The sequence below is a fragment of the Pungitius pungitius genome, chromosome 6, assembly GCF_949316345.1.
Source record: "Pungitius pungitius chromosome 6, fPunPun2.1, whole genome shotgun sequence".
Lineage (NCBI taxonomy): Eukaryota > Metazoa > Chordata > Actinopteri > Perciformes > Gasterosteidae > Pungitius > Pungitius pungitius.
Window position 1 is genome coordinate 10,031,744 of NC_084905.1, and position 25,791 is coordinate 10,057,534.

At 48.8% G+C, this 25,791-nt stretch overlaps 1 protein-coding gene across 3 annotated transcripts in view; it reads left to right on the forward strand.

Moving 5' to 3' along the window:
- Window positions 1-3,443: 3,443 nt before the first annotated feature.
- The window catches only part of LOC119195796 (C-Jun-amino-terminal kinase-interacting protein 1-like), a 40,011-nt gene continuing 17,663 nt past the window's right edge, over window positions 3,444-25,791 (forward strand). The window contains exons 1-2 of one of the 3 annotated variants that reach the window (XM_037451058.2): window positions 3,444-3,865; window positions 24,753-24,828. In XM_037451058.2, the coding sequence (XP_037306955.1) occupies window positions 3,794-3,865; window positions 24,753-24,828 (148 nt within the window). In that variant the 5' untranslated portion in view covers window positions 3,444-3,793. Of the gene's footprint in view, window positions 3,866-21,416; window positions 21,497-24,752; window positions 24,829-25,791 lie in introns of those variants that run through there. The other 2 variants (XM_037451060.2, XM_037451059.2) reach the window with 2 other exon arrangements.

Genomic DNA, 25,791 nt, shown 5'->3' on the forward strand with positions numbered 1-25,791 from the left:
AATAGAAACCACAGCAAGCATGACACACAAGAACTCTTTTAATTGTTGAATGCTGTTGGAGTTGATTACTCAGTGGAAACAGCTGGTGCTAGATGACAGCTGTTGCATGGCTAATTGACCTCCTTGTTGAAGAGCAAACACTGGACCGAAGTGGGCATCTTTCTTTGATAGTGGTGCAAAAAAAACACTTGCCAGATACAAAAACAGATACTATGAGCGATGGTCTCTTGTCTTCTGTATGACTCTGTATTTTGTGCTTGTTTTAAATTATAAGGGTGCCAATTTATTATTATTATTGTTATTAATATTATTATTGTTATATCATTATGTTTATGAAGGATCCTCATTAGTCTACATCATAGTGGATACTATTCTTCCTGGGGTCCAGGCAAAACACATTGCAATACAAATCATAAAATGCATTACAGCATGATTAATGTTGGTGAACAAAAACATAGACTTAGAGCACAACATTTACAGTAAGAAATAAAATAACAAATAACAAACAAAAAACAAAAACAAAGAATTAGAAACAACATTTTTGTTAATAAAATGTTGAAAATACCTAAAATAATGACAAAATCTATTCTAATTTCCTTTCTGATTATTGATGCCTTAAGTGTTCATTTGAAACCACATTCATTTATTTGTTGAAGTCAAATATGAGGGGAGCACATTCCAGTATGCAGTAGCTGTGTACATTACTGTTTTCTTAAGTGTATTGGTTCTGGTAGAGGAAAAGTTAAGTGACCTCTTAGTACCTGTCTAGTATTATAACCATGTCTCTCATTTGCGTGTGATAGCTGTAAAGACAAACTGATGGATTTCTGTGAGAAATACACATTATTTAAAAACAACATAAGGCTGCGTGCCAATCTTTCATCCACCATAATCCACGACAGCCTGGCATGCATATCATCCACACTACTCCTGACAGAGCATTCAAGTGCTAGTCTTGCTCTTACCATCCCTAAATGATACAAGTCAGCTATAGTTGTGAATGTCCTTGCTTTAGAGTCGGAGATTTTCCTAGGCTTGTTGTTAACAACCACTTTGTTTTGTTACAAACAATCTCAATAGCCTACCAGTTTAAATCATTAAACAGGGCATTTATTAAATAATACTTACAAATAAGAGACATAATTGAGGGTTTTGCATCAAGGCTACTCCAAGGGTGTCATCTTTGGTACTGATATATATATATAAAAGAAAGATAACCACAGTAAAACAGGGGGCTCTGAGCAAAAAGTGGTTGCCACAAGATTATAGATATTAACGCACAAAGATCTTGATTATCAAATGGTTCAGAACTCCAAGTGTCTCTGGCTGGTTGTTTAAGTAATAATGAGGGCAGTATCTGATCCAAACCGAAAATTAGTTTAACGCTCCTGCTCTAAGAAAACGGGGGCTTACGTGTCTCAAATGAAATAAAAAAATGTATTTATGCCGTTTGCGTAGGCGCTCATCCGTCCATGTTTTCAGTCAGCGCGGCAATTAGAACGCGGAAGCGCCCCCCCCCCGTCGACACCGCCAGCGAACGCGGAAGCACCCCCACCCCCGTTGACCGATCGAATTGGGTCGCGGGTCGTCATTAAGGGGTAAAGGTGGGTCCCGGAGCCAGACAAGTTGAGAACCACTGGTTTAAACAACGGCCGTTTCTGCAAAAAACTTTGCTCCGCCCACTCAGCGTGCCATTGCGACGCCCGACCCAGACTTTTACCCTGTCTAAAAACAACCCTCCACAGAGTGACCTGTTTTGAGTGCCTGTTCCTTTAAATACTAATGAGCCAGCTCCCCCCTCTCCTCTTCCTAGTTGCAGCCGACCACAGCGCATCTTGACGGCTGAATTTGCTCCATGCTGCTAACTAGCTATTCCAAGTGTATCCAAGGTTTGCAAAAACGAAGTGAAGTGCTTTGGCAAATATCGTATCTACAGTGAGTGTAGGTGGGGCGGGCCAAGGCCATGTAAGAGCAGTGGCGGCTGGTGAATTTTATTGTAGGGGGGGCTAAATAAAGATTTTTTTTCACATAAAAACGAAGCATTTTGGTCCATTTTGACAAAATAAAAAAGACAAAATAGAACATTTTCTTTCAAAGGCAAATGGGGCCAAGGAAAAAGGTTTAACTTATTTTATTTGCCTTGTAGAATTTAGTAAGATTAAGTGAAAATACATCAATAGAAATTGGGAATTATACACACAACATTCTAACAAGTTAACAATGTGATTCTAAAATGGGTGAGTGTGTTACGGCTAATCGATTTGGTAATATCTCCACCCCCCTCGCTCTCTTCGCTCAGTTACGTATGACGCAAGCGCGTAAGTGCGAGCCCCAAATCCTCATTGAAAATGCATTGAAGGCTCAATTTTCGGAAAAAAAAGTTTTAACATGAGAGTCAACGGGAGAATGCTTGGGCAATTTTCCACGTCAATAAATTCGCAATGAGAGAGGCGGGACTCGCGGCGGGCGCGCGCGACCATTTGAAACGTGACCTGAATCTGACGAATCTGATTGGACAATGAAAGATAATATGTCTAGAACACTGAAAACTACTTTTGCTGTGTTAGAATTTGTTGAACCCCCCCCCCCCTTTCTCCCATTTCATGGACTCCCATGAGACTCCCATTTCATTGTGACGAAAGAATGATAAGGAAGTTCAATCTCAGTCACTCAAGCGTGGCGTTTCTGACTTACAAGAACCATAAAAAATCAGGAGTTGTTTGTCGAGATATAGAGACATAATAGTCATGCCAAATACCCAAATTTATGTGTAGTAGCACTGAAATGGAATTTTCATAAAATGTCCCCTTTAACAAATTGGAGTGTTTACTGTTCCGTAGACTGGTGCAACCGGACAACTTTGATTTCCTTGGAATACAAAACAGTGAATCCACAAAACAAAAACCCACGTGTTTCCAAGTGACTGTTTGGTTTGTTGTTCCACTAGGGCAAAATAATTAACTGACTGGTTTGTTAACTGACTCAATTACCAACTTTTTTGTTAGCTGCTGACTATAACCAAATTACTGATATTCACTGGCTGGTACACTGGAAGTGATTGACTGACTGTGGCTACAGGTTGAATGTAGCCCCAGTTGAGGTTTGCTGTCTGCAATTGCATGACTGTTTTGGTTGGCTTCTCTGTCTCCATAGTTTCTCCATGGGATCACTGCTTATGTATAATCTTATTTACCTGCGTCAAATACACACTCACACACACACACACACACACACACACACACACACACACACACACACACACACACACAAAACACAACAGGCATATGAGCTAATGCTTTTATGCTTTGCTGTGATTGGTTGGCTGTGACTGCCTCCTCTCCTTTCCTATCCCTATCTGCACCTCTGTCTCTCTCTTCCTGCCTTCTTCTCTCTGTCTCAATCCTTGCTCATCCCTTCACAATTAAAGACTAGCCACATCCTTTGTTTTCTCTCCCTGCCTTCCTCCTGTTTCATTGCCTCTCCCCTAATTTGACTCTTTTCCTGCCGAAAGATGATGGTGGTGAGGATGATGATGTGATACTGAACAGCCAATGATCAGGCAAGGAGGGAGTGGAGTGGGTGTGTTCAGAAGCTGAGCTTGAATCTGATCGATGCTGATGGGAATGCAGAGGAAGAAGGGGAAGAGAGGGAGGTAGAGGTGGGTGGGGGAGGCCTTGTCCATGGTGTGGAGCGCCAACGCTGGTTTAATAAAAGAGGAGAAGAGGAAAAAGAGAAGGAGGAGGGGGGAAATGGAAAGCTGTCGCCTGTAGGAGAGGGATCAACCTGCGCTGTCATGGAAAAATATCGACCCAAAAGACCAACCACCTTGGCTCTGTTCCCCCAGCTACCACAAGCTGGCACCCAGGTAGGGAGGCTGGGAGGTTCCCTTGATTTAAACAAGCTGGAAAGATTGGTTACAGAGTGAATGGGTGAGTGTATCATGGGTTATCCTGTGCTTAGAATAAGGCAATAATTGGGTTACTGTGTTTGTGCGTGAGTGTGTGCGTGTGTGTGTGCATGCATGCGTGCATTCCCTGGTAGGAGACAGTTTTTGTTTGCTGTTGGGTGTGTAGGTGTGTGTTATGTGTCTGCTGGCAGTGGGTCAGTTCTTAAAATGGTTGAGCTGTAGCTGAACATTGGTTGGCTTCATTGATGAAGTTCTTATGTGTTTTGGTGGCAATATTGTCACCAAATAGCCATAACATATTTTGAATATTTATTGGTCAATCTATACCATGAAGTATTACAGTGGACACATAGATGTGCGGCTAGGGGTTCAGTGACTTACTCAAGGGCACTTTAAAAAAAAATCACTTTAGGACTGACACTGGTTAAACAAGAGAATCCAATCTGCTCTGCCATACTGTATAAAATGACAATATCTAATATGAGTCATTTGTAGCAGTATCTCATAGTAAGAGAGAAAGACAATCATAAGAAGATAGTGCAAAGAACATTACATTGAAAACATGTCTGGACTCTAGATGATAGTGAATGAGATAAAGGCCTGGCTCATCATGAGGGGTCTCTGGAGGGAGCCAGCAGTAGTGACGAGCACTCACTCAGCAGTTTTATTTCTTTCCTTAAATCCCTGTTCCTGTCCTCCTTTGTCTATTAATGTCCAAACAATTTTGCAATAGAAGTAAGTTATGGGTGGTTGGATTTGGTCAGATAAATTTAACATACAAGATGGTGGTTAAGTGTTGGGTTTGCTCTCCAGTATAAAATGTATCAAATATAGCTACTGTATGTCTAGCAATTTCATATTAACAAATATGAAGTTGTAGAAAAACTAAAACGTCAGTAATAACCACTTTACAACTGAGGGGTTGAGAAACTTATCGGCTGGCACAAAAACTTTGGGTTACTTAACGTAACCTTGGTTCTTTGATAACAGAGTGAGGTGTTTCACTATGGGGAATCGTCTCGGCTCGACCAACTAAGGAAGCTCCAATGACACCACGTCTGTCAGTGACAGATAGGTCGAACTGTGCGGGGGCCCCGCCCCCTCATGTTACCACAGTCGACCGTCCCTCGCAAATCATTCTAGAACGATTTCTTTCTGTGTTAATGCAAGGAGGGATGTGTGGTGAAACACCTCACTCTGTTATCAAAGAACCAAGGTTACGTTAAGTAACCCAAAGTTCTTTTTCTAACTTCGTTCGGTGTTTCACTATGGGAGATATAGACCGCTCCCGTATTGCATGCCGTTCCCGAAGCCACAATTTGTTTAGTCCGGTAATGACCATCACAGGGACTCTGGCGCGTTGGCCTCTAGCACAGCGTGTGCTAAGGACGGCCCTGAGACATCTAGCCTGTAAAACCTTACAAAAGTGTGAGGTGTAGACCAGCTTGCTGCTGCACAAATCTCCTGCACTGGGATCCCCTTGAACAGGGCCCATGAGGTGGCCATACTCCTTGTGGAATGAGCCCTCAAACCCTGGGGGGGCTGCAAACCCCTACAACTATAGGCTAGAGATATGGCCTCCACAATCCAGTGGGACAGCCTCTGGCGTGACAATGGCTTTCCTTTGTGAGAATTGGCCCAGGACACGAACAGCTGATCTGCTTTTCTGAAACCTGCTGATCTACTCACATACACATGTAGTGCTCGCACCGGACACAACGTGTTAAGTCTTTGTTCCTCTGAGGAGGAAAAAGGAGGAGGGTGAAAAGCTGAAAGCTCCACCGTGGGACACTTGTACGTTGCCTCCACCACCTTAGGCACAAACGCCGGGTTGGGCCGCATACAAACCCTAGTGAGCCCTGGAGCAAACTGTAAGCAGGAAGGGCGAACGGATAAAGCCTGTAAGTCACTCACACGCTTTGCTGTGGTTAAAGCCAAGAGCAAGGCTGTCTTAAGTGAAATAAATTTCATCTCCGCTGCCTCCATCGGCTCAAACGGGTGTTGAGAGAGGGCCTCCAACACCACCAATAGATCCCACAGAGGAACCAGGGGCCTGGAGACGGGGAGCTTGCGGCGAGCACCTTTCATGAAACGACATACTAAAAGGTGCTGCCCCACCGTCCTTTCACCAAAGCCCAAATGACAGGCTGAGATAGCCGCCAAATATACTTTAATAGTAGAAAAAGCTTTGCCCTTGTCTACTAAATCCTGCAGAAAGCATAGCAGGTTGACCACCGAACACTGGAAAGGAATGATGTGCCTAAGACGGCACCATTCCTCAAAAACCCGCCATTTACCACTGTAAAGGGAGCGTGTGGAGGCGGCTCTTGCACTCTGAATGGTGTCAATGACCCGTTCAGGCAGGCCTGTTGCGTTCAGGTTCCACCTCTCACCGGCCAAGCCCAGAGCGCTATTCGGTCTGGGTGAGGGTGGTAGATCTCCCCGCCAGCCTGGGACAGAAGGTCCCTGCGTATGGGCAGAGGCCACGGCTCGTCCGTCAAGAGCTGTATTATTTCCGCCACCCAATGTTTGGACGGCCACCGCGGCGCTATCAGGATTAGCGTCAAGCCCTGCTCTCGTACCCTGTCTAGAGTGGGGGAGATCAGGCTGAGCGGGGGGAATGCATAGAGCAGCACGTTTGGCCACGAGTGGGCCAGCGCATCCATCCCCAGTGGTGCGTTCGCGTCTGCCAGGGAGAAAAACAGTGGACATTGGGTGTTTTCCCGCGAGGCGAAGAGATCTACGTCTGCTTGGCCGTATTTCTGCCAGACTTGCTTCACCACTTGAGGGTGAAGAGCCCACTCTCCGTACAGAGGGTTCCCTCGGGACAGAAGATCTGCACCTCTGTTCAGCACCCCTGGAACGTGTGTGGCTCGAAGAGACAGGAGCTTGGTGCTGCTCCACAGGATTAGCTTTCGAGCTAACTTGTGCAACTGCAGTGAGCGAGTGCCGCCTTGACGGTTGATGTACGCCACGACGGTGGTGTTGTCTGTTTTTACCAGGACGTGGCGTCCCTGGAGAAATGTCCGAAAATGTTTTAGTGCATAAAACACTGCCCAGAGTTCCAAGATGTTTATGTGACTCTGAGCCAGCCTCGGGTCCCAGGTTCCATTCACCGTCCTGCCCAACATGGTTGCTCCCCACCCTGATAGGGAAGCATCCGTTGTCAAGGTTACCCTGGATGACACCGCCCCCAGCGGGACACCTGACTCGAGAGCTGTCACGTCCTCCCACGGGCGGAGCGCAGCCACGCACGACGGTAACACTTTCACTCTGCGGTTGAGGTGACGGCGCGGGCACAGGCGCAATGCCGCGACCCAGCGCTGAAACTCCCTCATCCGTAGAAGCCCCAACTGTACCACAGATATCACTGACGCCATCAAGCCGAGTAGGCGAAGGCATAGTCTGAACGGCACCGCTCTCCCAAGCCGGAAGAGGGAGAGGCACTGCGTGAGGGACGCTACTCTCGCCTCCGTCAGCGTGACGCGATAGGAGACGGAGTTTATGTTGAGACCCAAGTAATCTGTACACTGCGCCGGTTCGACTCGACTCTTTGTCCAGTTTATATTGAACCCCAGATCCGTGAGATGATTTATCACCGTAGCGGAATCTTTGACCGCCTGCTCCCGTGACTGGGAGCATATCAGATAATCGTCTATGTACGCGAAAATCCTGATGCCGCTGCTCCGTAACGGAGCCAAAGCGGCTTCCACACACCTGCTGAACACCCGCGGGGCTAATGAGAGCCCGAATGGGATGGCTTGGTACTCGTAGGCTTTGCCCTGATAAGCAAACCTGAGAAACCTCCGGTGTGCTGGATAAATGGCGATATGAAAATAAGCGTCCGAAAGATCGATCGTTACAAACCAATCCCCCAGACGGATTGAACGACAGAGCCCCTTGTGTGTTAACATCCTGAACGTGTACTTGCGTAAGTGCCTGTTTAACACACGGAGATCTAAAATGGGACGGAGGGAAGTGCTCCCCTTTTTTGGGATGAGGAAGTAGCGGGAGTAAAAACCCCGCTGCGCTTCCTCGCTCGGGACAGCTCTGATCGCCTGTTTGTTCAACAGCGATGTTATTTCGCCCTCTAGGACTCGAGCTGAATCGCCCTTGGCTACTGAAACTAACACCCCGTTGAATCTGGGTGGCTTCATAGCGAATTGTAGTCTGTACCCCTGAGAAATAGTGGACAAGACCCACGGATGTACTGCGCATGCGCGCCACCGTTCTGCCCGTCAAGTGAGTGGGCTGGACGCACCGTAGGGTGACGTCACTTCCCTTACCTGGAGGACGCGGCCTCCCCTCAGTGGAGCGTGAGCTCCCCCTGATGGGATTATGGGGCCATGACATTGATTTGTTTTTATAATGTTTTTCGCCCTCGGCCTTTGGCCTGGCTGCGAAAACACAAACTTTATTTCTTTGTTTGAGGTGGGTAGAAGTGCTTGGTGACACTGTGTTACCCGCTGCCCCCGATACTGCCTCCCTTGAATGTGAGGGGGGAGAAACATCAAAAGATCCTCTGGAGAACAGTAAACCACCAGGGAATTTGGAACACAAACTCGGGGGGTTTGTCTCACCTCGACCTCCCTTCTTTTCTTTGAAGGTGGAGGGGAGGGAAAAGCAAGGCCGGTTAGGACGTGCGCTTCTTCTTCCCTTCCCCGGGGTGGGAGGGGCGGTTCTTTGCTGCTGTGGCTGCAAAGGAGTGTTTGCCCCATGGTTTGGGGTTTTCCACTCGAGGCTGCTGAACCGTCTGCTGACTCGCTGCCTGTCTGTGCGGTCTGGCGCCTCCCCGTGCCCCTCTCACAGCTGCGGCTGCAGCTGCAAACCCACCCCTGGGCACCTGCGGGGTGCGAGGGACGTGCTTTCGGGGCAAACAGAGGTCGAAGCCTTCGCCCTCTTGTTTTCTGAGGGTGCTGGCCTCCCGCATCTTTTCAAGTGCAGGGCCAAACAAACCCTTAGCTGGGTCATAAGCAGCATCCATTACCTCTGCCTTCTGGACATCGCTGAGGCCGGAAAGATTCAGCCATAGGGCCCTCTCACCTGAGACCGCAAGTCCCATTACACGGCCGCAGCCCTGCACCGCACCTCGTGATGAGCGGAGGATGAGATCGTTCACAACGCAAATCTCATCCCACAGGGCCGGGTTTGGTGCCCCAGAGTCCAGTTGTCTGCCCATCTCCTCTAAGATCTCTCCCTGATACGCCGACAGCAAAGTCACCGCGTTTAGCGAACACACTGACTGTGCCGCATAGCGGTACATTCTCTGTAAAACAGAGGCGGTGAGGCGCTCTGTTTTATTAGGCAGGGTGATGTTAGAGGAAGCTGAGAGAGAGCGGTGTTTGGGTGGAGGTGGTAAGCCACTGAAGGTTCTACCTCTGGTGGGCCCGCTAGGCCCAGCTCTCCCATCCCATCAACTTCTAGTTTTGAGTAGCCCTTGGTGGGGAGCTTACTCTTGAACGGGCTGGACCAGTACCTGCCCATCTCCTTCATGCAGATGGGGACGGCTGGCAGAAGTTGTTTAGACGGCGGTAGGGTAGGCGGCAGCCTTTTACCGTCGTATAGGTCTCTTTCCCCCCCTGTAGCATCCTGGGCTGCTGGCCATTGTATGCCCAATTTTGATGCGGCCCGTTTGCAGACCTCATACAGATTGTTGTCCACAGGGGGGACAACATCAGATGCACTGGGGGGTCTGGGTGGTTCGACAGGAAAGGTGGAGTCATCCTCCTCCTCTTCCATGTCGTCCACGTCAAGGAGGTCAGAGTTGGCATCGCCCTCTGCGTCCTCATCACCCGGCTCCAGTTCGAGCAGTTCCTCGAAAAGTGGAGGCATTTCCGGGGACTCAGCATCCATCATGTCCGCCCAGCTCGAAGAAGCTCGCGGCAGGCGGGTGCTGGTTGAGGCTTTTGGGGCAGTTCCAGACAGGCACGGGTCCTGCTTTGAGGATGCCGCCACTCTCAGCCTTCTCTCCCGAACCTTCTCCGGCATTGGCGCACAGTGCAGACACGACTGCGGGTCCGCCAAAGCCGCCTGGGCGTGTTTAGCGCCCATGCAAGCTATGCACATCGGATGAGGGTCCCTGCCCGAGATGGATGCCCCGCATGACGCAGGGCACGGGCGGGATGCAGCCTCTTTGGCCTTCGGCTCTGACCCTTTGGCGGGGGTAGTGGCCGACATAGCAACTGAGAAGAGAGAGGAATACACAGCAATTAGTCGAGCCTAGCGTTAGCTTAGCTTGACGGTAAATTGCTTCGGTAACCGGGGGTTTATCCCGCTAACCGCGCACCGTAACAGTTTGCTCGCCGTGACACGTTAGCAAAACAACGGTTACTCGGCTCGGCTAGCAAACTAATGCTACCCGAGACCCGGCAGGCTCGCCGTAACGCGTTAGCCCGAGAAAATTTATACACACAGTCCCCGAAAGCACCGGTAACTAAATACCGAGCCGTCGGGAGAACAGTTCGCCTTGACGCGGACACTGTCTGTGTAGTAACCAAATACACTTCTATGAAGTAACTTACCCAGCAAATCCGGACTAAAAACCAGGAACTGCGTTCGGCGACGTGTCCTAAAAGGGTCGTCTGTGAACCGTTAAGCAGCAATCCAAGCTAGCCAAGATAAGCTGAGGGAGCTATAGTTCTTCACGGGAAGAAAACGAGAATGATTTGCGAGGGACGGTCGACTGTGGTAACATGAGGGGGCGGGGCCCCCGCACAGTTCGACCTGTCTGTCACTGACAGACGTGGTGTCATTGGAGCTTCCTTAGTTGGTCACGCCGAGACGATTCCCCATAGTGAAACACCGAACGAAGTTAGAAAAAGAACCATGTATATTAAAGTGATAAACCCAGGCACTAAAAGATACGGCATAAAATGTTACAAATTAAGATCACATGTGTAGCCTTCTTATACATTTCACACAAATGACTCATTGGCAAACTAATTCTATTATCAATTGCCACAAAGTTAGCGTCTGGACTAGCTGCTGTCTATGATCTACAACAGCACTCAGGGTCTCTAGGGTTTAGCAGTGGCAGGCCGTCAGTGCCAGCAAGGCATTCTCATCAATATAAATACAATTCAACTTTTTGTTATCCAAAATTTGTTTTAAGATATTCCACATAGTCTATTTTCTTCATTTGATTGAGCTTTCCTCTACGTTGTGTTCCTTCCACCATCAGATCTGCAGGGCTGGTCTTTAAGACTTAACCAGAATCAAAAGTGCAGTTGCCAATAGCTTAAAGTGAACATAAATTAAACTGTGGCATTAACCAATCAGATGTTGAGTTGGTGATGTCACGACCGGACAATGGCCCTGACCCCAAAACTCACAACTCACTCAACAGGGTGCCAAAATAAAATCTAAAGTTTATTAACAAAACACTCGTGGGCGAGAAAAAACCTATAACATAAACACTGGGCTAAGAATGAGGAGTTGACCGGAAGGCGAGCCTAAACAAGGTGCAGAGGAAACGTGGCGAGGCTAAGGTAATTGATACATACGATAGTTCCGTGGCTTGGGACAAGATGAACTGGCACAGGACAATGGGAGACTATTAACGTATTTGCTCCGGGAAGACGGATTCTGAGATACCAGGCAACGAAGACTTGTCTCCAGTGCCTGGTTAAGGCGCTCAGCCTGTCTATTAGCCTCTGGATGGTATCTGGACGCGAGACTGACCGTGGCCCTGATCAGCTTGCAGAAATCGGTCCAAAGTCGAGAAATTAATTGGGGCCCCCGGTCTGACACCATGTCTCTAGGAAACCCATGGATGCGGAACACATGGTTTCGACCGTCTTCTTTGCCAACGGAAATTTAGGCAGGGCGATGAAATGAACCATCTTTGAGAACCTATCCACCACTGTTAGGACAGTGGTGTTACCTTGGGAGGCCGGGAGACCTGTGATGAAATCCAGCGAAATCTCAGCCCAGGGTCGGGCCTGAGCGTGCCTCAGAGGAGGTCTTGTTCCTAGCACACAAGGGGCACGCCCCCACATACTCCCGGACATCGCGTTTCATGGCCGGGCCACCAGAACCTTTGTCTGATGGCGTATATATGGTTCGGCTGTTCTCCGGATGGCAGGTGAGCTTCGAGGTGTGAGCCCAATGATTCACCTGTGGGCGCATATCAACCGGAACAAACAGGCGATTGACTGGACAACCAATAGGTGTAGGGTTCTCACCGTTAGCATGCTTCCCTGCTGATTCTATCTGCCACGTTACCGCTCCTACCACGTGGTGCAGGATTGGCTCTGGTGTCTTGGCAGTAGGCTCGGGGTCGAACAGACGAGACAGGGCATCTGGCTCGGTATTCTGGGACCCCGGCCTGTAGGACAAAACAAAGCCAAAGCTGTTAAAGAACAGAGTCCATCTGGCTTGGCGAAAGTTCAAACGCTTAGCCTTGTACTCAAGGTTTTTGTGGTCAGTCCAGACAATAAACTGGTGTTGGGCCCCCTCTAACCAATGTCTCCACTCCTCCAATGCCAACTTTACAGCGAGCAACTCACGGTTACCAACATCATAATTCTGCTCCGCCGGTGAAAGGTCCTTTGCAGATCACTGAGACAGGAACGCCCCTACGCCGTCGTTAGAGGTATCCACCTCCACCACAAACTGTCGACTGGAACTGTGAGGATGGGCCCGTTGTGAACATCTCCTTGAGCTGGGTGAAAGCCTCCTCAGCTTGGGGAGACCACAGAAACGGAGCTTGGGGAGAGATGAGAGCATGGAGAGGAGACGCTAAGGCGCTGAAGTTTCTGATAACTTGCCTGTAAAAGTTCGCAAAACACAGGAATTGCTGAACCTTCTCGCAGTTATCAGGTGTAGGCCACCGAGCCACAGCGCTGACTTTAGTTGGATCCATTTGTATCTTTCCAGGGGCTATGCCGAAGCCTAGAAAAGACACAACATTGGCATGAAATTCACTTTTTTTTTGCTTTGACATAAAGCTGGTTCTAAAGCTGGCGGACATGAGAAACATTAGTGTCTAGGTCAGGGGAGAAAATCTACATGTCATCCAGATGGACGAATACAAACTGATTAAAAAACTCCTTAAGCACCCCGTTTATCAAGGCCTAAAATACCGCCGGAGCGTTTGTCAGGCCAAATGGCATCCCAAGGTACTCATAATGGCCGGAAGGAGTGTTAAACTCGGTCTTCCACTCGTCGCCCTCTCTAATGCGGACCAGGTGATAAGCATTGCGTAAGTCTTTGCTTGTTGTAAATGTTCAAAGGCCGATGACATGAGGGGCAGGGGGTATCGATTCTTCATAGTAATGTGCTTTAACGATCCATAGTCAATGCAAGGTCTCAGGGAACCATCCCACACAAAAGAACCCTCCTCCTGCTGGGGACGATGAGGGGCATATGAGTCCTGTCATGAATACTTTCCCAGGACCGAAAATGGAATGAAGTCTCCCCTTCGGAATGGGTGCCCTGGGGGTAAGGTTGGTGGGGTGGTAGGGAAATGGCCTTACTCTTGCTGAACACTTCCTCAAGATCATGATAGCAGCTGGGAATGGGGGTCATTTGAGGCAGGTTGTGTGTGTGGGCCGGAGCTGGAGCCGATTCAAGGTCCCCAACAACTTCAATTTCCACTTCTTTGCTAGGAGCCCTGCCTGGCCCCACCTCCGTCGCCAATTTATGATCCTCCCTGAACACCAGTTAATGTGGGGGTTGTGTTTCTTGAGCCAGGGAAACCCCAAGATCAGGGAGTGTTGGACAGATGAAAGGTCATTAGTTCATGGTGATCCCTGATGCGTACGGCCACAGGTTCAGTCACATGTGTCACATTCAAAAGCTGCCATCTAAGGCGCTGGATTTCAATGTCAACCAGTACTCCCATGGAGACTGGTGTCATGGTGGCTTACCTGGATCTTCGATAGGGAGCAGGAGGAACTGCCCGATGAGGCGAAGCGGCTCGCCAGGGGACTCTTCTTCACCTCGTAAGTCGTCACCTTTGCCGGGCATCCTGCCATTAGATGCCCTTGTTCCCCGCAGTAGAAACACCTCCCCTCCTGCAGGCGTTGTCATCGTCGTTCTTCGGCGGACAACCAAGCCTGTCCCAGCTGTATGGATTTCTCTAGATCGCTCGAAGAGGCAGTTCTCCACTGGACAGGCGACAGCAGGGGAGGAAAGTCCCTCCAGTCAGTTGAAAAGCGACCTTGAGCGTGATCCTGAGGAACTGTAACGCGTGATTTGTCCTGCCTTCGCGTTTTCAAGCGATGGTCTGTCCTAACAGCTAATGCGATTACTGCGTCGAGATCCTCAGGCAAATCAAAGGGGACTAACAGGTCTTGTATGGGATCTGAAAATCCTTAGATGAATGCGTCGTACAACGACGTGGCATTCCATCCGCTATCAACAGCATCCGAATGTTAAAAGATTAACAAGATTGTGGGCGGCTGGCCGTCCGTTACTGTCACTGCTGTGTGTGTTTTTGTTGTTTGTTCTGCTTTTTGCACGGGATGACGACTCTCTACTGGTGTATGATCGCCAAACATTGCTAGATCTGCGATTTTCTGCCAAAAATATAGTCAATCTGGTTGATAGTGGACATGAAACTTTGCCCCCGTTCCTGGCGAGACTGCCGGTGTTCTCACGTTTAGCACTCCCCGGCTCCACTTTCTCGGCGTGAGTGCCGACGGACGCGCACCCGCCGCAGGGGAAAACGCAGCGGCCGGCTGGTGAGGCTGAAGGCCCGTCTTGCATGTTGTTCTACACCTATTTGGACTGAGTTTGGAGTCGTACCTAGCCTCGTTATTCCTCGACGCTCGCTGGACCCGGTCGACGCCTGGCTGACACCTGCCATCGGCCCAGAAGAGGTGTTCCAGCCCCGCGGCCCCTGCTCTCCTCGTCCCCGTTGGCGCGGAGTGAATCACAGCAACCTGTGATCTCTGTGTTGGGTTCCACGAACATCCAGCGCTGCAGACCCGCCGGTTCCTACCAGGTTTGGGCTGGTGAATGCTAGATCTCTAGCAAATAAGACTTTTGTCTTAAAGGATCTTTTCACGTCCCGAGGATTGGATTTCCTCTGTGTAACTGAGACATGGCTGAGTGATGGCGAGTCCAGCGCTTTCACCAAATTTTTACACCTGGACTGCTGCTACCTTAACGCTCCGCGAAAATCTGGCCGAGGAGGAGGAATAGCGACTGTATATAAGAGTCATTATAAATGTAAGCAGATATTATTGTCATGCTCTTTCAGCAGCTTTGAGCTGAGTTTATTTGAGATTGGACGCTCTCAAACATTACATGTCATTTAGCTGACGCTTTTATCCAAAGCGACGTACAATAAGTGCATTTCCACATAGAGATACAAACTCAGAAGAACAAGTAACAAGAAAGTACATTTTTCATCAAATAAGCAGTTTCAAAACATGTTATAGACAAGTGCAATTATAAGTACAATTTAAGTGCTACCATTTGTTAGTGCTACGGTTTGCTAGTGTTTTAGTCAAGATACTTTCACTTTCACTCCATGTTGCAGGGTGGACAACTGATTCTCCTGCTGATTAAGGCGGGTGCCTTGGGAGCAAATGGTTGCCTTTAGGTGGTCTGAGTCGGCTGGTTTCATGCTGCTTCGTTCTGTCACGACCGGACAATGGCTCTGAACCCAAACGCACGACTCACTCGACAAGCTTACAAAAACAATCAAAGTTTATTAACAAAAGGAAGGGCAAGAGCCGCTGAAATGAAAATCTCTCGTGGGCGAGAGTACTAAATCTAAGAACAAGAACAAATCTATAACATAAACTGTGGGCTGAGAACGAGGAGTTGACCGGAAGGAGAGCCTAAACAAGGTGCAGAGGAAATTGTTACATACAATGGTTCCGGGGCCTGGGACAAGATGAACTGGCACAGGACAAAGCGAGACTCACGCAATATATACACACACAGGGTAGGGGCACAGGTGGAAATAATCAGGGGGGCAGACAATCAGACTGACACAAGAGGAAGGGGCACTAGAGGAAGGTTAATTTTCAAAATAAAACAGGAACTCACAAGACAGACACGAGACAACCTGACTAAAGCCCATTTTCGCAGATAAAACGTTAAAACTAGGGCTGTCAAAAATAGCACGTTAACGACGTTAATTAGTTGTTTGTTGTTAATTACGTCAATTTTTTAACACATTTCACGCATGCGCAGTGTGACAAATTATTCAGGTCCGGAAAGAACCTCTTCCTCTAGGGAATGCACTTCATCTTATACAACACATTACTGCCACCTGCAGGCAGGGGGGGTGCTAGCGGTTTTATTTGCAGCGCCAGTCTGATCTTTTTCCGTTCTAATTGCCGCGCTCTACTTCAAGGTGTAACTTTTATTATTGCTCGGTCTGAAACGGCGCGCCCAGTGACAGATGGTGTAGCAGTATTGTTGTTCGGGTGGAAATCGGGAGAAATCCGGGAGAAAGGTCGGTCCGGGAGATTTTCGGGAGGGACTTTGAAATTCGGGAGTCTCGCGGAAACATCAGGAGGGTTGACATGTCTGGTCATCGCAGCCCTGGACCATCAGGAGCACAAACTCGATTTGCCGACCGCAGCAGAGTGGGATAAACTGCAGAGGCTCGAGACCCTTCTAGAGCCATGCAGGGAAATCAGTCTGTAACTTATCAAATAACATTGATTTGATTATTTTCTGGAATGAATTAAACCAAGTCAAATATCAATAACATGTATTTATGTAAAAAATAATAATGATGATAATAATAATGATAATTATGTATCTGTGTCCTGTTATCTATCTTTGGTATGCATTTCAGAAAGAAAAAATGGTTAGGATTCAGGTGTAATTGCAAATAGTGATTAATCCTGATTAATCCACTGAAAATTCGGATTAATTTGATTAAAATTTGTAATCATTTGACAGCCCTAGTTAAAACACAAACGTCAACTCTCTGTAACCTTAGAAACACATACTAACCACTTTGATGTCACGCAGGCCGGACCAGTCAAATCATCGGCGCCGGAGGGGGTGCGTGCGCGGAAACGGATGGTGCGGTGTCAGGTGTGTGTAGATCATACGATCGACAGGGGTGGGGGTGCGGTGCGCGGACACGGATGGTCCAGTGTTTTGAGCGGGCCCCGATGAAAGCTGTCGTCGACCTCCCCTGGTCGAACGCATGAGCTACTCACAGAGTGCGACCCCCAGTGGACCTTTTATAAATAGCAGCTACTTTTATAGAAAATGTATGTCTTTCTGTCATTTTTACACTTAGAAAAGTCATCCGGCGGGAAGCACTGGAGATGTAGATTCACCATGGTATGGATTGTGGAGTGTTGCATCTGGTGCACGCTGAAATGACAACCAACAGTAACAAAGAGGAGAACAGTTTTAAAAGTTTGACAGTACTGATGCGATTGGTTTACGTAAACAACTGACACATCTGGTTGGCTAGTTTTAAACAGATGACAGCATGACCACAGGGAGTCAGGCGGGTACCTGCGTACAAATGTTCAGCTCGTCTTCCTGACTGAATTTAAACCTATGACCCCGGTTTATGGAACACCTTGAACCTAGAAGGCTGTATACCAGATACTTCATCCATCATGCAGTGGAGCCAAATTTCCAGGCCCTCATCCTCGCCTGTGCTGGCTAATGTAACGCACTGAGCAGTCAACCTTCCCATATATTTTGGGAGAACAAGGACCCAAGCCCTCTCTTCAAAGCAGCCGGGGGCGAGTTAGATGTGTGGAAGCACTGCTTTGTCCACTGGACCGGATCTCACAGGAGCACACTTTCGGGTCAGGTTGGTCAGGGGGGTGATTAGGTCTGCAAAGCTATGAAAAGACGCTGGTATTTACCAGATTCACCCCGTGTTTGGTAATGGGCGTTGAGCAAGCTGCGATCACTGCCATCTTATCCAACTGAAGACACACCTGCACGCCACCAAAGTGATACACTTGATACCGTATCTCCCGCCGCTGAAACCACACCCTTGCACTGGTTGGCTATGAGCCCAGTCTTTCACGCAGCTGTTGCTGTGGATGATGATGATGACATTTTCCAGGTAGGCGGCGGAATACACAGCGCTTACTTTTGGTCCATGAGACTTTGTAATGCGGCACGGGCATCAAACAGCTTCAAAAGAAGCGTGAAAAATTGGTATGACCCATACGTAGCGGAGAAAGACAATTAATTTTTCCCTACCCTAGAGACAAGGGAATATGCCAGTAGGATGAATATAGCCTTCTTCATCAGCTTAATTTGTATCTAAACCCCAGTATTTTGGTTGACTTACCTGTCTGATGTCTTTAGGGGAATCAACACCAGTTGAGGAATTACACCCCTGGAAATACTTTTTTTTAGAAAATACCCAAGACATGTTGTTAAGTCACTGTGGATGAGGCAGAACATGTTGGTAGTAATTAATAAAAGGTTATTAAATGTATAAAAACAGGTTTAAGATAATAAAAATAAACCCAATTGGTTCAGTACTGAAAGATTGCAAAACAGCCTCAGTCTCTCTCTCTCTGAATTTACTTATCCTGAATGGTAACAGGTGGCTGAATTAAGGTATTGGGTTACCTGTGGTTTTCTGTAGGTGTATAAGGAGGCAGATACACACACTTGTTGTTGTTTCTGTACTCTGTACTTACTTTTTAAATGAACAACAGCAATAACAAAACCTTTTCATTCGGGACTCTGTGTTCTTGCTCTCCCTCAGGTTTCCTCATTCAACCTTCTCTGGAGCGCTGCCAAATCGCCACTATTGCTTGTTTTAAAGGGATAGAACAGATTAACCCCACCTGATGCAGTAAGGCCAATTACACCTCCTCGTGGCACTATTCCCTGAGACAATCCACGGCCCGCCACCATAATGACATTCCATAATGCTTAGTCATTCTTGCAAGAAGAGGCACATGGAATAGAGGCCTAATGTGTTTAACCCGACAGACTGGTCCCTGTAAAATAGTTACAGAAAAAGACTGCTGATTTCTGTCAACCTACTGGGCATATACTGTCCTGAAGTTCTCCTTCTCTTCATACGTCATCTCAGGGAGTGGCTGTGTCCTTCCACACCCCCTAACGGACTTCCCATTTTCTCCCCCTTACTACCTTTTCTACTATTGCCCAATACATGTAATGCTCATCCCCTTGGGTCTCCACCTCAGGCATGTATTGAAAGACAGGTTTAAGGCTGGACAAAACGTTTGCACCTCAAGATTTATCAATCATCACTTTCTATTCACATAATTGCCCCAAAGAGACAGTGACAAAGTTCTGTTTAGGAATCTGTTTTGGACCCTACATTGCATAAATTGCAGAATAAGAACTGTCACGTATTGCCTCCACTGGAAAAGACCCAAACGCAGATTTGTTAATCACCATGTACTTTATTCGTGAAAAAGAGGCACCGGACTAGGAGGTGACGGGGTGGTGACGGCGGTCCCGGATTCCAGAGGTGGGGAAAAACAGTGAGCGGGATTCCCGGGGAGGTGCGTGGGCCATGCGGCCCGTTCAGGTGCCTGGGTGAAAAGAGGAAGACAGGACACTGGTTAGTTTTAGAACAGCGGCCTCTGACTTCTTGCTGTTCTTCGACCTGAGTTGTCGGTCTGACTCACAAACAAGACTAACAATCCGGCGGGGACGAGGCTTCGGGGCCGCTCCTAAATACCTCCCCTGATTGGAAGGCAGCAACAGGTGGGTGATTGTGGATGAGACGCAGCTGGGCCCTGCTTTCACCTCCGTGCTGACGTCCGACCCCCTCGAGTGCTGGTTGGTGCCAACACACCGACGCCTCCTGAGGGTGGCGACCTGACAGTACCCCCTCTCCGACGGGTGTCTCCAGACACCCCACCAGGCCTGTCTGGCCGACGGCGATGGTAGTCCCTCACCATGACGGCGTCCAGGATCTGGCGGCGGGGAATCCAGCACCGCTCCTCTGGACCAAAACCGGACCGGACCGGTTTAAGACGGGACACGTGGAAAGTGGGGTGAACACGAAGGGACCTAGGTAACTTCAATCGGACCGCAACCGGGTTGATGACCCCTTCAATTACGAACGGGCCAATAAATCTCTGAGACAGTTTTCTAGACTCCGTCCTCAGTGGAAGGTCTTTAGTGGACAGCCAGACCTTGTCACCTACTTTGTAGGTCAGGGCGGCCGTCCGGTGGCGGTTGGCATGCCGTTGGTAATGCTCAGAGGAGCGGAGCAAGGCCGCGCGGACTCGATGCCAGGTTCGGTGACAGCGACGGATGTGACTGTGTACGGAGGGCACGGCGATGTCTCTCTCCTGGGATGGGAAAAGGGGAGGTTGATAGCCGTACAAACATTGAAAAGGGGACATACCTGTTGCGGAAGAGGGCAAGGTGTTGTGCGCATATTCTGCCCAGTAGATTTGGGAGGCCCAGGACCCGGGATTGGCAGACACTAGACATCGAAGAGATATCTCCAGTTTCTGGTTAGCTCTCTCTGCCTGACCATTGGTCTGTGGATGGTATCCCGAGCACAGACTGACTGTGGCCCCAATGGCCCTACAGAAGGCTCTCCAGACAGCCGAGGAAAATTGGGGCCCCCGGTCCGAGACCAGGTCACAAGGCAACCCATGTATGCGAAACACCTCCTTGACAAGGATAGAGGCCGTCTCCTTTGCTGACGGGAGCTTGGGGAGTGGAACGAAATGGGCATACTTGCTGAAACGATCAACCACGGTGAGTACAACTGTGTTACCTTCTGACGGGGGTAGTCCGGTCACGAAGTCCAGTGCCAAATGAGACCATGGGCGTCGTGGTATGGGCAGGGGGCGTAAAAATCCGACGCTAGGTCTATTAGATACCTTATTTTGTGCGCACACTTGGCAAGCTGCGACGTATCCCTTTGTGTCGTCAGCCATGGTTGGCCACCAGAACCGTCTCCTTAGAAATGCCATGGTCCGAGCCACTCCGGGATGGCACGTCAGCCTTGAGCCATGAGCCCACTGCAGGACATTAGTTCTCACATTATCTGGCACAAATAGCCGGCCCGGAGGCCCATTACCTGGCCCCGGGTTGACTCTGAGGGCAGAGGTTACCTCGTCTTCTATTCTCCACAGGGCTGCCCCGACCAAGCAGTGTTTGGGGACGATGGTGTCCGGCTCTCGCCCCTCCTCCTCTCTGGAAAACACTCTAGATAGGGCGTCTGGTTTGGTGTTACGTGATCCAGGTCTGTAAGTCAGGGAGAAGGAAAAACGTCCAAAAAACAGGGCCCACCTGGCTTGACGTGAGTTGAGGCGTTTCGCTGACCGGATGTACTCGAGATTCTTGTGATCTGTCCAAACCACAAACGGTAGTTCCGCACCCTCCAACCAATGACGCCATTCCTCTAGGGCGACCTTGACGGCCAGTAGCTCACGGTTGCCCACATCGTAATTGCGCTCGGCCGGGGACAACCGACGCGACAAGTAAGCACAGGGGTGGAGCTTACCGTCCGTCGCGGTGCGTTGGGATAACACCGCTCCCAGCCCCACGTCAGAGGCATCCACCTCGACAACAAACTGCCGGCACGGATCAGGTTGGGCAAGGATGGGAGCAGACGTGAACCGCCTCTTGAGTTCCCCAAACGCCCCCTCTGCTTCTGGGGTCCACACGTAGGGTTTGCTACAGGAGGTAAGTGCAGTAAGGGGAGCGGCGACACTACTGTAATCCCGAATAAACCGTCGGTAAAAGTTAGCAAACCCTAAGAACCTCTGAAGTTGCTTTCTCGTGTCGGGTCTAGGCCATCCAAGTACTGCCTCCACCTTAGCTGGATCCATCCTCACCTGTCCCTCAGAAATGACGTAGCCCAGGAATGAAACAGTGTCGGCATGAAATTCACATTTCTCCGCTTTGGCATATAATTTGTTCTCCAGGAGACGTTGTAGCACCAGGCGGACATGTTGAATGTGTTCGGTGGGGTCTCTAGAAAATATGAGGATGTCATCAAGATACACAAATACGAAACGTCCCAACATGTCTCTGAGCACGTCGTTAACCAGCCCCTGAAATACCGCTGGGGCATTAGTCAATCCAAACGGCATGACTTGATATTCAAAATGCCCCAACGGTGTGTTAAATCCTGTCAACCACTCGTCTCCCTTACGAATTCTCACCAAGTGGTATGCATTACGCAAGTCTAACTTAGTGAAGATTGTGGACCCTTGAAGTGCATCAAAGGCCTCGTTCATGAGTGGTAACGGATACTTATTCTTGATGGTTATCTCGTTTAAACCGCGATAATCAATACATGGCCGGAGGGAACCGTCCTTCTTGGTGACAAAAAAAAAACCTGCTCCCAATGGAGACGAAGAGGGACGGATGAGCTCGGCGGCGAGCGACTCCTTAATGTATTTCTCCATGGCTACCCGTTCCGGTTTAGAGATGCTGTACAGACGACTACTGGGGAACGTGGAACCAGACTTTAATTCAATCGCGCAGTCGTACGGGCGGTGAGGTGGAAGTGATAAGGCCCGATTCTTACTGAAAACCTCCCCCAGGTCATGGTAGTCAGTGGGGACGAGGGATAGGTCAGCCGCGCATTGGGTGGATCCCTGGCTGTTCTCTAGTCTCGGACTTGCAGACCGCAGGCAATGAGCATGACAAAATTTACTCCAGTTGGTTATCCTAGCCTCTGGCCAGTCGATTACCGGATTGTGTTTAACCAACCACGTAAGTCCTAGAACGATCGGAATCTTAGGGGAGGAAATAATTAACAGGCTGATCTCTTCCTGGTGGTTACCTGAAATAAATAGCTTAACGGGCTCGGTTCGGCTGGTGATCCTGGCCAGCAGCCTGCCGTCAAGAGTAGCAGCCTCAACAGCCCCCTCCAGAGGAGTGGTGTTGAGGCCCAGTTGTCTCACCACATCAGCATCAATAAAACTGTCGTCTGCCCCAGAATCGATTAAAACTTGAAATCGAAAAGACTGACCTTTTGTTGAGAGCGTGGCGTGCAGTGGTGCTCTGGACCGGGGGTTGGGAGATATGGGTACTTGGCTCGCTAGTATTCTCTCCACATCTAGCGAGCCCTCCTGTTTGATGAGCGCCGAGGACAGGAGGAACGGTAGTGTCCTTGTAGCCCGCAGAAAAGACAGCTGTTGTTGTCAAACCGGCGCCGCCGCTCCTCTTCGTCAAGGTGATATCGGCCTAGTTGCATGGGCTCATGCTCGGGGCCTCTCTTCATTGTTGGTCCCCGCTGGTGATCTGGCGTTGTACCTGGGAGGTCCCCCTCCAACAGAATATGAGGCTGCTACCCTTCGGGGGAGGGGTGACTCGCTGCGCCTCCTTTCTCTCTGTCGCTCCCGGCATCGGTTATCTACCCGAATCGCCAATTGAACCAGATCCTCTAAAGTCTCTGGTTCAGGGTATGAAACCAATTCGTCCTTGATCTGGCTACTTAATCCGTTATAAAAAACAGATTCTAAGGCCTCATCGTTCCATCCGCTTTCAACGGCTAGCGTCCGGAACTCAATGGCGTAGTCTGCGACGCCTCGGGTACCTTGCCGCAGCGCGTATAGTCTCTTGGATGCGTCTCTACCACGCACCGGGTGGTCAAATAATTTACGCATCTCTGAGGTGAACATTGGGTAGGTACTTGCCACATTACTCTGTGTCTCCCATACCGCTGAGGCCCACTCTAAGGCTTTTCCACGTAGTAGTCCAATCACAAAAGCAATCTTTGACCCGTCCGTGGCGAATGAAGTTGGTTGTTGGTCGAAGACCAACCCACATTGTAGTAGGAAGGCTCGACAGCTGCCGAGGTCGCCATCGTACCTCTCCGGGGTAGGAACCTGTGGCTCCCGATGGTAGGGAGGGACTGGCACTGGCGGTGTTTGAGCAGGATCTGGAGCCGGAGCCGGAGGACCAACCGGGGCGCTGAGTCGGTGTTGTATCCCGGCGACACTGGTTGAGAGCTCCTGTAGTCCCTTCATGATCTCCTGAAGTGCTAGGCTGTGTTGATCTAGCAGGGCTCCTTGATTGGTGACGGCCCCGCGGACAGATTGTAGATCTGCTGGGTCCATGTCTTTGGCCGGATTGTTCTGTCACGTATTGCCTCCACTGGAAAAGACCCAAACGCAGATTTGTTAATCACCATGTACTTTATTCGTGAAAAAGAGGCACCGGACTAGGAGGTGACGGGGTGGTGACGGCGGTCCCGGATTCCAGAGGTGGGGAAAAACAGTGAGCGGGATTCCCGGGGAGGTGCGTGGGCCATGCGGCCCGTTCAGGTGCCTGGGTGAAAAGAGGAAGACAGGACACTGGTTAGTTTTAGAACAGCGGCCTCTGACTTCTTGCTGTTCTTCGACCTGAGTTGTCGGTCTGACTCACAAACAAGACTAACAATCCGGCGGGGACGAGGCTTCGGGACCGCTCCTAAATACCTCCCCTGATTGGAAGGCAGCAACAGGTGGGTGATTGTGGATGAGACGCAGCTGGGCCCTGCTTTCACCTCCGTGCTGACGTCCGACCCCCTCGAGTGCTGGTTGGTGCCAACACACCGACGCCTCCTGAGGGTGGCGACCTGACAAAGAACGATGCAATCTATTGATTTATAAATGGATGAAACAAATAAATTAAACAGGAAAATAAACATTAGGAGAAATGTAACTGGTGTTGACATTTTACTTTTCAACAGCCACGGTAAAACACTAGTGTATAGCGTATGATGTATCATTTAGTAAAGTCTTGATTTTTCTGGTGGAATCTTACTCATCAGATCCCTGTCCTCCGTGTATTTTTATATAATCCTCTCAGCTGGACTACAGTTAGCATACAAGAGTTATGGATTAACCCCTCAGGCTAAACTGTGAACAACACCCCATCTGTATATGTCTTTGTAGGTGTGTATGATAACCCAATTATGTGTCTCTGTTCCACCAACTCTATCCAGGACTCCATTAACAACAACTCCTTAGGCAAGAAGGACAGCTGGAAGGATACCTGTTCCCCCTCCCCACATATTACAGGTATGAACACTAAATGGCAAATAAATGAACAATGTCATGATGTATTTCAATCACTTCAAATACAGTTAATCTTTTGCAGAATTAAATATGATCAATGAACTAACATTTAAAGCTCTCTTGCGATTTAAGTGTTTCATAAAAGATCTTCGTGAAGCATCGTGAACAAAATCATTTCCGTCCACACAAGCAGAAGTGGAAACGAATATATGATGACTATTCATACTAAGGGCATCCGGGATCTTTATTTTCCGAGGCGCTATCTGTCTGTTGGTGGGGTATTGACATTTTCTGATGGCTCGCAGCCTGTAGATAGCCACAGCTGGAGCTGCATGGTGCTTTGCAAAAGATGTCGACCATCATCCGATATTTTACAGTTTCTTTAGTGATATCATTCTTGTCATACCATGAAAGGCAGAGGAAGTTGCGGTGGTCGCCATTCACTAAGAAACAATGAAACATCTGTGGAATGTCCACAATAACTGCAAGCTTCAAAGCGTAACAGGACACCAAGGAGGAAGTGAGATCAGAAGGTTCGAATTTGCCATGATTACTTAGAAGTAAGTAAGTATTCAATTAACTTTTTAATATATTTTCTATAGCCCAAAATCACAAATGTGGCTCAGAGGGCTTTACAGTCTGTAAACATGCAACATCCCCTGTCCCCAAACCCTCACATTGGCTCAGGAAAAACTCCCCCCCCCCAAAAAAATTAAAAACACTTTCATGGGGAGAAACCTTAGTGAGAACGAAAGAGAAGGATCCCTCAGTTGTGATGGAGAGACTACAATAAATGTCATGCATACAGGAAGAACAGCGTAAAGGGTGTACAATACATTCAATTCATACAAAAGAAATGATTCAAATATACATAGTTTAGTCTTCCTCATATGCGTTTATGATCATCTAAATATATAGATAAAACAAAGGCTACTCCTTAGAGTTTATTTGCCTTTTTACGATGAT